The sequence below is a fragment of the Gracilinanus agilis genome, chromosome 5 (assembly GCF_016433145.1).
Source record: "Gracilinanus agilis isolate LMUSP501 chromosome 5, AgileGrace, whole genome shotgun sequence".
NCBI classification, from domain to species: Eukaryota; Metazoa; Chordata; class Mammalia; order Didelphimorphia; family Didelphidae; genus Gracilinanus; species Gracilinanus agilis.
The window spans coordinates 312,033,563-312,045,807 of NC_058134.1; the positions used below are offsets into that span (position 1 = coordinate 312,033,563).

The 12,245-nt window shown below is 48.2% G+C and overlaps 1 protein-coding gene across 1 annotated transcript in view; it reads left to right on the forward strand.

The window, feature by feature from the left end:
• Nucleotides 1–1,581: 1,581 nt before the first annotated feature.
• AMN1 (antagonist of mitotic exit network 1 homolog) overlaps nucleotides 1,582–12,245 on the forward strand; it is a 38,704-nt gene continuing 28,040 nt past the window's right edge. Inside the window, exons 1-2 of the mRNA XM_044677747.1 lie at nucleotides 1,582–1,943; nucleotides 11,029–11,161. Of these exons, the coding sequence (XP_044533682.1) occupies nucleotides 1,906–1,943; nucleotides 11,029–11,161 (171 nt within the window). The 5' untranslated portion in view covers nucleotides 1,582–1,905. The remainder of the gene's footprint in view (nucleotides 1,944–11,028; nucleotides 11,162–12,245) is intronic.

The following is a 12,245-nucleotide window of genomic DNA, read 5'->3' on the forward strand; positions in this document are numbered from 1 at the left end:
GCTATCTAGAACCTGGTGGTTATTTAGATAACATTTTTGTTTAGACCTTTCACCTCCCTAGAATAGTGAATGTTCTTTTCTTCATCCTCGAATCCACCACAAAGAAGTGTCTAGCAAGATCAAAAATGAAAGTGAACTTCTTGATTAGAGAAATGCAAATTAAAACAACTCTGAGGTACCACCTCACACCTATCAGATTGGCTAATATGACAGAAAAAAAAGACAAATATTGGAGAGGAGGTGGGAAAATTGAGACACTAATGCTCTTTGGTGGAGTTGTGAAGTAATCCAACCATTCTGGAGAACAGTTGGGAACTATGCCTCTAAAGTTATAGAACTGGGCATACCTTTTGACTCAACAATATCACTACTAGACCTATCTCCCAAAGAGATTTTTAAAAAGAAAAAGAAAAGGATCAATATGTAAAAAAAAAAATATTTACAACAGCTCTTCTTGTGGCGACAAAGATTTGGAATTTATGGGGATGTCTGTCAAATAGGGAAGGGCTGAATACGATGTGGTATATGATTGTGATGGAGTACTAGTGTCTCATAAGAAATAATAAGCAGGATACTTTCAGAAAAACCTGAAGAGACTTACATGAACAGATGCAAAATGAAGAGAGAAGCAGAATATTGTACATAGTAAGAGCAATAGTGTAAGGATGATGAACTGTGAATGACTTTGCTCTTCCCAACAATGCAAAGATCCTTGGGGGCAGCTGGGTAGCTCAGTGGATTGAGAGCTAAGCCTAGAGACGGGAGGTCCTGAGTTCAAATCTGGCCTCACTAACTTCCCAGCTGTGTGACCCTGGGCAAGTCACTTGACCCCCATTGCCTACCCTTACCACTCTTCCACCTAGAAGTCAATACACAGAAGTTAAGGGTTAAAAACAAAAACAAAAACAAAAAAACAATGCAAAGATCCAAGATAGTTTTGAAGGACTAATGTTGAAAAATGTTCTCCACATCCAAAAAAAGAACTGATGATCTCTGAATGCCAACTGAAGCATCCTATTTTTTACTTTTTTTTTTTCATGCTTCTTTTTTGCTGGGAGGGGCGAGTCTGAATTTTCTTTGACAACCTGACGAATATGAAAATGTTTTGCATGACTGTACATGTATAACCTATTTAAAATTGCTTGCCTTCACAATGAAGGGGAGATGAGACAGGGAGGGAAAGAATTCTGGAACTCTACATTTTTTAAATGAGTGTTGGAACTGTTTTTACCCAGAATTGGAACAAAAAAATTAAAAATGAAAGTGAACTTACATACTGCTCCCACAGTCTTATACTATCCTTGACTCATCATTTATTTCTATGACTACCTACATTGCTTGTACAGTTGATGCTCTGAGCATATAATAAACCAATTATCAAATTATCTCAGTGTGTTGATAAGCATGGTTGGTATCAGCAATTATCAAAGACTTCGTTAGAATTTCCATTTCCAAGTAAAATCCTTCTTCCATATTGCACCAAGGTGTCTTAATTTTTGACCCTCATTGTCTCTAAGAAAAGCAACTTATGAAATCGATCAGCAATTTAATAAGATAACATTTTAATATATAATAGTTTAACAATAATAAATTGAAATAATAATTCAGAGAAAAGTACTCAGGCAACCAATCTCACACCATTTCCCTAGGGTAGCCCTAGGAGCGCAGGCTCGGACTACAGTTCCCAGGAGCCTTTGCGAGGGCGGGACTGGAAACTCTCCAGTCCTTTGCGCTGTCGGCACCCCGCCTCCTCCCCCCCTCCGCCGCAAGCTGGAAAGAATGTCACTGACGTCATCGCGGCCCCGCGGCGGAAGGGGCGGAGCTTCAGGGCCGAGGCCGGGTCCCTGGAGAGCCAAAGGAATCGGATCCGAAAATCCGGGCCAGGCGAGGCTTCTTTAGGCCGCCATGCCTTATTCCCGGTGGGTCAGCCATCTCCTGGACCTGTGAGTGCCTTTTCTGTGCTCTCCCCAGTGCCTGACGCTGCGTCTCCCCTCCGGGTCCCGCTGTTTGTCGCCCTCAGATGCCCCAATATTGGCTTCGGGTCTGACCACTTGGTCCTCTTTTCCAAATCTGCGCCCTCCCCCGAGACTGGCTCCGCCTCCTCCCTTTCAACCCGACCCCCCTGGACCGGCCACGCCCGTACCTACCCCGCCTCCCTGGGGGCCGGCCCCTCCCCTATTGGCCCCGCCTCGTATGCCCCGCCTTCCCCTTGCTCCGCCCCATCTCCGAGCCTCTCCTCCTGCTCTCCCGGGCTTTGGCCACTAGCCTTAGTGGGTTCAGCGTCTGTTGCTGTTGCGAAGCTGTTGGGAGGCCCAGCATCCTAGGCTTATGCGTCCAGGCCATGGGTCACTCCTTCGTTCTCGCCGCCAACACTAATTAGGCGCCGGCTATAGGGAAAGGTGTCCGCCCTTGGGAGCGGCAGTTCAGAGGCTGCGGGAACGCACGCATGCGCAGAGGAGCACTTCTTAGCCATCAGAGCATTCTGGAGCCCTGGGAGATGTGTAGAAACGGGGCGCAAGCCTAAGGCTCCCCCGGTTGTCCTCCAACTGAGGGACACAGCTGGAAAGCCAGGCAGGGCCCGCGCTTGGGGCCTCACCCCCGCCGCCCTCCTCGGGCCTGATGTGGTGGTTCTGTGAACTGAGGCAGTGACCTGGACGGGTATAGAAGGGTGGAACCCATTGGGGGTTGAGGGTGGGGGAGGGCCACTGTGGGATGGGGAGAACCAGAGCTCAGCCTGGGGCTGGTGCATCGGAGCGTTTAACCCCCGCACCCCGACAGCCAGGAGCGGGGAGTCGGTTCTTGGCTCTCAGAGCCTTCCACCCCTTTTTGGGACTGAGGACACCAAGCCCTCATTTCAGTCAATTCAGCCCATTTAGTCTTTAGAGTTCTTTGTCTTCATCTCTAGGGAGATACTAATGGAATTAACTAAGATGCAGTTGTCAGGTCCCAGTGCCCCCTTTTTGGATCTCTTGGTTCGCAGATAGATCCAAGAGCCCAGGGACAGAATTCTAGATCAGATCACAACTCCACCAACAATGCATCAGTGCCCCACGTCCCCATCAACAATTATCATTCTCCTTTTCTGTCATTAGCCAAGCTGAGAGGTAGTACCTCCGAGGGAGGTGTTTTTTCCATATGACTGTAGTTAGCTTTGATTTCTTCATCTGAAAACTGCCAGTTCTTGCCCTTCCACTGTTTGTCAGTTGGAGAATGACTTTGAATTAGTTCTCTATATATTTGAGAAATGAGATCTTGATCCAAGATATTTGACATCCCCCCCCCCCCCCAGCTTTCTGCTTTCCTTCTAATCCTGATTGTTTTGGTTTAATTTGTTCAAAATCTTTTTAACTTAATGAAGCCCAAATTATCCACTTTACATCCTGTAATGCTATCTCAGGTTGGTCATAAATTCTTCCCTTATCTGACAGGTAAGCCGTTCAATGCTCCCTTAATTGTCTAAATCACATATTTATGACTTCTCTTGGTACCTGGTGTGAAAGGCAGGTCTATCTCCAGGCTAAACCATTTTTCAGTTTTGTTCACCAGTTTTTGTGCTGGTTGTGGCCCAAAGAAGTGCAGCTCAGATCCCTCCATCTTAAGGCATGAAGGGATGTTACAGATAGGAGAAGTGCCCAGGGCAGTGGAAAAGGCCATGGTGGGGGCTTGGGGTGTCTAGATTTCTTCTTTTGGGTCTGGGGCCTCGCCTTCCTCCTGTCCAGGGAATTCTTAACCCCCTCCCCTCAGATTATTCTTCCCATGGAGGTTCCAAGGAGTGTTTGTTCCAGGAAAGGGTCTGCACTGATCCCCAGGGCACCCTCCTGATGTTCCCTCCAATGTCCTGTTCAAGCTTTCAACATTGTTTGAGTTCTTGAGTGTCTCAGCCTTGCAAACTCTTATCAAATGGAATAAAGCCATAACATAGCCCAGGTGCTTCCCTCCTCCCTACCCCACCTCATTCAGGCTCGGCTCTTGTCAACTAGAGGGAGGGAAAGGCACCCAAGGAAAAAACAGTTTGCTTAATATCTGCTAACTAGTAAAAAGCAGATCTAAAAGCACTGTTTAGCACTGTCCACCCACAGCAATGAGTTCCTGTCCCAAAGGCTTGGATCTTTTCCTTTATCAGATAATAAATTGCTCTGGTCACTTATGACTGGGAATTGTGTACCTAATCTATTCCACTGATCCACCCCTCTTTCTTAGCCAGTACCACCAGATCATTTTGATGATTACTTCTTTGTAATACAGTTTTAGATCTAGAACTGCCAGGCCACTTTCTTTCACATTTTTTTCCATTCATTTCCTTGATATTCTTGACCTTTTTGTTCTTCCAGATGAATTTTATTATTATTATTTCTAGTGCTGTACAATAATTTTGGGGCAATTCAATTGGTATGGCATTGAATAAGTAGATTAATTTAGAGAGAATTGTAACTTTTATTGGCTTGACCAACCCATGAACAATGAACTTTTCCCAGTTGTTTAGATCTGACTTTATTTGTGTGAAAAGTGTTTTGTCATTGAGTTCACACAGTTCCTGGGATAGTAATATCCACAGTTAATTTAAGTAGAATTTCTTTTTCTATCTCTCGCTTGGCTTTGGGGTAACATATACCAATGCTGATGATTTATATGTATTCATTTTATTTATATGCTACAACTTTGCTAAAATTGTTAATTATTTCAACTAATTTTTTAGTTATTTTCTAGGATTCTCTTAAGTATACCATCATATCATCTGCAAAATGTGAGGGTTTTGTTTCTTCATTGCCTATTCTTTTTTTTTTAATATTTTATTTTTAAGAAAAATTTTCCATGGTTACCTGATTCTTGTTTTTACTTTCCCCTTCATTCCCCTTCACCACCCCCATATCCAAGGCACATTTCCACTGGTTTTAACATGTGTGATCAATCAAGACTTATTTACATATTATTGATAGTTGCATTGGGGTGGTCGTTTAGTGTCACATCCCCAACCATGTCTGCATCAACCCATGTTTCATTGCCTAGTCTAATTCCTTCAACCTCCGTTTCCTATCGCCATAGCCAGCATTTCTGTACAATATTGAATACTAGTGGTGATACTGGATATCCTTGTTTCACTGATACTCCTTTTTGGGAAGGCTCCTAGCTTATCTCCGTTCCAGATAATGCTTGCTGATTGTTTTAGATAGATACTACTTATCCTTTTAAGGAAAGCTCTATTTATTCCCATGTTCTTTCTCTAATGTTTTTATAAGGAAATGAGCATTGTATTTGTCACAATCTTTTTCTGCATCTATTGAGAAAATCATATGATTCCTGTTGGTTTTATTACTGATATGGTCAGTTATGCTGATGGTTTTCCTAATATTGAACGAGACCTGCATTACTGATATTAATCCCGCCTGCTCATATAATGAATGATCCTTGTGATATATTGCTATAATCTTCTTACCTAGTATTTGATTTAAAATTTTTGCATCAGTATTCTTTAGGGAGATTGGCCTATTGTTTTCTTTGTTTTTTCTCTTCTTGGCTTAGGTGTCAGCACCATATTTGTGCCATAAAAAGGAATTTGGTAGGATTCCTTCTTTGTCTTTTTTCAAGGTATATAGCATTGGGATTAATTGTTCTTTATTTGGACATAAAATTTTCTGATCAGGTCTGGTCTTTTCTTCAGGAATGCTTGGAAATCTTCCTTTATTAAATGACCATACCTTCCTCTGAAAGAATATAGTCAGTTTTGATGGGTTGGTGATTCTTGGTTATAAACCTAATTCCCTTGCCTGCCAGAATATCATATTCCAAGCCTTCTGATCCTTCGGTGTAGAAGCTGCTAGATTCTGTGTAATCCTGTCTGGGGCTCCATTTATTTGAATTGTTTCTTTCTGGCTGTTTGAAGTATTTTTTCCCTTGGCCTGAGAGCTCTTGAACTTGGCTATAACATTCCTGGGAGTTGTCATTTGGGAATTTATTCCCAGAGGTGATCCATGGATTCTTTCAATTTCTGTTTTACCTTCTCATTCAAGAATATCAGGGCATTTTTCTTTAGTAATTTCTTTTACTATGATGTCATGGCTTTTTTTTTTAATCATGACTTCCAGGTAATACAATAATTCTTAGATTGTCTCTCCTGGATCTATTTTTGAGGTCAATTGGTTTTTCAATGAGATATTCCATATTTTCTTCAATTTTTTCTTCTTTTGATTTTGTTTTATTGTGTCTTGATGTCATATAGAGTCATTAGCTTCTATTTGCCCAATTCTAATTTTTAAAGACTGATTTTCATCCATGACTTTTTTTTTTAAACCCTTAACTTCTGTGTATTGGCTTCTAGGTGGAAGAGTGGTAAGGGTGGGCAATGGGGGTCAAGTGACTTGCCCAGGGTCACACAGCTGGGAAGTGTCTGAGACCAGATTTGAACCCAGGACCTCCCGTCTCTAGGCCTGACTCTCAATCCACTGAGCTACCCAGCTTCCCCCCATCCATGACTTTTTGATTGTCCTTTTTTGTTTGGTCCATTCTACTTTTATGGAACTCTTTCATTTTTTCTAGGTAATTGTCTTTATTTATATTTTCATATTTCAGTTCATCAGAATACAAACTAGCCTAGAATTAAGCTACTAAGGTAGTTTTGTAAGGGAGTAAAATGCAAACATATGTTTTTTCTTTAAAAATAAAGTTATAATTAAACAACCTAAGAACTCTTTTCTTTGTTGGGATCCTTAAGTACCTTAAAGTCCATTGTTCAGTCTGAAAGGGCAGAATCTAGGACTTCCCCCAGGGTGAATTCTCAGAGGAGGGCCAGTCTTGGGGTCTCCAGATTTTATGTTGGCACACTCTTGCAAGTCATGACTCTATTTGGAGTTTCATTGGCAAAGATCCTGGAGTGGTTTGCCATTTCCTCTTCCACCTCATTTTACAGATCAGGAAACTAAGGTAAAGATGCCTAAATGCCTTCCTTGGGGTTACAGAGCTACTGTGTCTGCAGTTAAATTTGAACTCAGGTTTTCCTGACTCCAGATCCAGAGCTCTATCCTCTGTGCCATCTAGCCGCCCACAAACATAAATGACCATGTTATTAGATAAATTTCTCAACGTCCTGGAAAGTTCACAAATGAAGAAGAAATAAAATTTGCTTTTTTTATCTTGAAGACCAGCAATCCCAAATCTATACTCCCTGGGAAAGGGCAGATACCTTTGCCAGGTTGTGAAAATGAGTAATTTGTCGCCTGAGGGCCAACACTTGACGTTTTTCTGCCTTGGAAGAAGCAGAGGGAGCCCGGGCTCAGCTGGCCTGTCTTTTAGAGCTGAGGACGAGAAAGGTCATGTAACCCTCCCTGAGCGAATGAATAAGTAACGTGTCCAAGATCAGTCACCAAACGGTTAATCAGCCCTTTCGAGTTGCCTCATTTTCTGCCATCCTTTGAACAGAGGGTCGCTCTGAACTTGGTGCTGATTGGCCAACCTTCTAAATCTTCCTAAATCTTCCCTTTAAGAGGAAACATTGGTCTGAGAGTGCTTTCTGCGAGATTTCTAGGCTCATGTAAAACTTGAGTAAAATTCCCTCACCAAGTACTCGTTTGGACATCCAGATAGTGGCAGAAGAGGAGTAGCCGGCGGCGTCGGTGGCTCCGGGGAATTGGGGGGCCGCCATCTCCTTTTTCCCCACCACTTTCTCCACGTGAAGCCGGGCCCCTTCTTAGAAGGTCTGCGCATTCTTCAGGTGTGAGTGATCGCAAGGAGAGTTGAGAAGGGCAGATTCCATTGCAATTCTGTGATTCTGTGATAAGCTCTCTCTGCCACGTTTGCTCATTGGAGAACCTCGAAGCGGCTCCCTAAGTTTGCAGCATGTTATCCGCGTTCTAGGTAGCAATGACTAAACTGTAAAAGGTACCAGGTTTGGGAGGTTGTCATGAAGACACCCCTTAAACATTTCAGAGGTGACGGAGGGACTGGTCTCGGAGGCCACATAACACCTCCGAGTGTCCCTCACTTATTCCTTGGGAGCGATCCACACCCTTGAATAAAAAACATGGCGTGCTTCTTGGGGCCTCCCCTTCGTGCCAGTGAGACAGTGATGTGGGTGTGCAGTAGGAAAGAGTGAGACTCCGCACTTCAGAATCCACGCTTTGTGACCCTTTTTTAAATGGTGCTTTTAGATCCTCTGCTTATAAGGCCAATTGGAATATATAGTCTGAAGGGCTGAGCTTTCCCCGCCGATCACCGGAGCTAACTCGAAGGACGTCCTGACTTCATCCCCTTTGACAGGCACTTGCAAGATCCAGGAAGGACCTTTGAGCCCCCCAGCCACCCCGAAAGTCCACCCCCCAGGCCGCGGGAGGGAGCTCCCTCCGTGCGCCCTGGGGATCTTTGCCACTGGGTCCCGGGCCTACGACGCGTCAGCCTCTAAAACGCAGCCCTTCTGCACATGTTCGCGTCCCGTTCCCTGCCTGCCCCTGCTCTTCAGCCGGGAATGCCCCCACGGGAGGAAGAGGGGATGCAGGAACCTCACCTGCTTTGGCTCTCTGGCCTCCTTCAACAATCGCTTTCCTGCCTTACGATGAAGGGTCTGAGCTGCAGTTCTCTGGGCCAGGACCGACATTGGCCCCCCCCCTCCCAGGCTCCCCCCGCCCTCTCACAGCAACACGAAAAGTGACATCCTTATTTGAACCAAGAGGTCATCATCCTAAAATGCACGTTCTGTCTGGCCTCTAAACCCAGCCTGAGGTGTCTGATCCGTCCTAAGAAAGAGGCGAAACCAATTCGTTCCTAGTTAAGTGGACATCGTCAGCCTTTCACACTCGAGGAGCCCTCAGAGCCGGTCTGGGCCCAGGGAGTGGGTGCAGGTGGGCCTGGGGCACGGCGGGCCTGGGGCACGGCACGAGGAATCCCTTGCAGATGGTGCGGAGAGCCTGGGAGCAGAGGAGGCCCGAAGTGGGAGGGAGGAACGAGGGGCTGCCTAGCAGAGGCAAAGTAGAGAATGAAGTGAGGGGAGGAGAGTTCGAGGCTCCCCTCCGGAGCTCACCGGGCCACACACAGCTCAGGTCCAGAGAACGGTTTCAAGGCACCCTCACCCTTCCTCAACCCCTTTGGGTTTTCGTCCCTGCCTTTGCTCAGGGCTGGCCCTTAGACATCCGAACAAAGTGTGGCTTTCATTCTGTTTCTTGTTGTTTAAAAAAACTTACCTTCTGTCTTAGAATCAGTCCTGGGTCTCTGTTCTGAGACAGAAGAGCAGGAAGGGCAATGGGGCTAAGTGACTTGTCCAGGATCACACAGCTAGGGTTGGTCTGAGGTTAGATTTGAACCCATCTCTAGGCCCTGCTCTCTTTCCACGGAGTGGTCTGGCCGTCCCGCCTTCTCTTTCTTACTAACGGTCTCCTCCAGGAGCAGGCCCCCAGCTCAAGCCTTCGCCCATTCTCTCGTCCAGTGGGAGCTGTCCAGAATGTCCTCTTCCTTTGGGTTAGCGGCTCGGGCCGCTCCATGCTGGCCGTTATCCTTCCGCGGATGCCCTGCCTGCTTCCTCGGCGTCAGTTCTTAGGACACGACAGTACTCTCTCGCCATCGGAGACGGCCCTTTGGTGGAGGGGCACCCCAAGCCCCCATTTTCCGTTCTTTGGCGCCCCAGGAAGCGCTGCTCTCCGTGTTGGCATCTCTTTGGGATCCGGCCCTGCCGGGGCTCTCCCACGTGGAGGTTTCTGCCGTGGGACGGGGAGGAGCGGAGCAGGCATCCTGTCCACGGGTGAAATGCCCGTCTCCGGGGTGGGACATTGCCAGGGCCTCCTTGGAGGCGGCGTCTCCCCGGGGGAAGGCGCCCTTGGGGGATCCCCAGCGCTTAGCCCAACGCAGAGTGAGCGGCCCCTCGTGAAGACGCTGAAGACGTACTCAGAAGCCAGGCCCAGGGAGCGGGAGGTTCTTGATCGGACCCGTCCGGGCAGAGTTCTGATATTTCACCCGGTCCATCTGCGCTGGATCTGGCCGTCTGAGGGGAGGAACGTGGTGGGCGTCTCATTTAAATGCCAGCCTCTTCGAGACACCTTCCAGGCTTCCGGTCCGGGGTCCGGCGGCCTCTGCGCTTGCTGGTGCGCCCCGTGTCTCTGGGCGCCTTCCAGCCCTCTCTGGGCCTTCCTCCATCGTTTCCAGCCCGGCTCCCCCCGGGGGCAGCAGGGCCCCCCGCACACCCCTTCATGAAGCTCCAAGGATCAGAGACCCAAATCCACACGGGCCCAGGAAAGGGGGGGTGGCAGGTGGACCAGGAATGCACAGCCGGACAGAAGAGGGATGTCAGCGGGCTCCAGGGCGAGGGAGAGGCAAGCAGGAGCCTTTGGGCACTAAGGGGATGAGGAGCACCTGGAGGCAGCTCGGGGATGCTGTGGAGAGAGGGGCTGGCGTCAGGAAGACCCGAGTTCAAGTCTAGCCTCTGACACACCGCGTGTCCCTGCCTCAGTTTCCTCATCTGTAAAATGAGCCGGAGACACACAACTCCAGTCACTTTGCCGGGAAACCCCCAAAAAGGATCAGGGAGGACCGGAGGTAACTGAAAGCAATGAAACAAAAACTGCTTTGGAAAGACTCATTTCAGAAGAGGAATGAGGTCGTGATTCAGGGTGCAGGTGGTTTGGGGGGGCGCGAAAAGAGGAACCCGTAGGAGGGCCGAGATCCGGGCCGAGATCCGGGCCTCGGCCTCGCCTTTCTGTCGGCTCTGGCTTTTCTTGGCAGAGAAACCAATGGTTTGCTCTTTCCTTTTCCAGATCACTTTATAGCGAGCAGACCGAGACAGAGGGAGGATGACTTGCTCGGCCTCGCAGCCAGGATGGAGCTCGCGGCCTGGCCCTAGAGGAAGAGGGGGCCCGAGAGCCGCGAGGCGGCCCGTGAAGTCGTTCTCAGGGCTCCCTTTAGGAGCCCTCAGTTGTAGGAGATCGCCGGGGATGGCTGACGTTAGGGGGAGGGAGCGGGTCGGCCCACGAGAACCCGGAGGCACTGCTGGGGCGCCCCGAGGGAGCCGAGCTGGTCACCCCCACAGTGAACTCTGCTCTGCTCTACTTGCAGGTGCCTTTGGTGCTTGGTGAAGAATATGTCCAGATACGTCACAGACATTAAACTTTTGCCTCCTAATATAAAGGACAAGATGATTAAAATTATGAGTTTTCAAGGGCGAATCACCGATTCCAACATTAGTGAGGTAAGAACGCGCGAACCGATTCTCTATTATATGTTCTACATTACGGGAATAGACTAGACGCTGTCCCGTGTTAGCGCATGTAGCATGTTATGATGAGCATGTAACTAGCCTGCATGGATGCAGGTCATAGAGGGAGGAGTGCGTGCGAGAAATAATGCAGTTTGGAAATGCTCCTCCGTTTTTCTGTCACCTCAGCAAAAGGGTTCCATGTCCCGATTCCTGCATTTCCTCCAGCGCTTTCCTGACTTCCTCAGACCCCAGCGTGTCTCTGCTGCTCCTTTTGGGGGTGCACCATGGTGGGAAGGCGGCCCGGCTTCCTTGTCCGCCAGGACACTGTTGGCCCCGTTTTTCACGGAGGGGCTTTGGACGCCTTCATTTTACCTATTGATGGATTTTACGAGATCCTGCTGAGATCTGTGTTAGTAGCACTGCCCCCCCCCTATTCTTGACGTGACAAATGACAAATGGCTCCACTTTCTGCTTTGAAATCTGTGCCCCCCCCCCCCCCGGTGCCATCTCCCCGGAAGAAGGCCCAGAAGATAGAGAGAGAGAAAGGACCCTCCCTGGAGCCGTGGTGGCCGGCCAGAGTCCCAGCTTCTGCAGCAAGACTAGCCCGAAAAGGGAAGAAGCCAGAGGGGGGCCCTCCTTAGACGTCCAGAGGTTTGAAAGGTTTCCTCATCTAAAAATGGCCACTCGACGCGCTCTCTGTGGGGCTCCCAGCCTAAGGGGGGACGCAGGCAGGATAAATGGGAAATAACTGAGAGAAGGAAGAGGCCTGGAGAAAGGCTTCTGGAGGCAGATCTCTTTCTGCAGAGGCCTTCCCTAGGGATCAGGCTCCTGCTGGAGGCAAGGCAGTCTGTTAGGCACAGGGACCCCCCCCCCCCAAAAAAGAAACAGGGCCTGCCTTCAAAGATCTCTCTCTCTCTCTTCTCCCTCTCTCTCTCTCTCTCTCCCTCTCTCTCTTCCTCTCTCTGTCTCTCTCTCCCTTTCTCTGTCTCTCTCTCCCTCTCCCTCTCTCTCTGTCTCTCTCTCTCTCTCTATGTCTCCCTCTCTCTCTCTGTCTCTCTCTCTCTCTCTCTCTCCC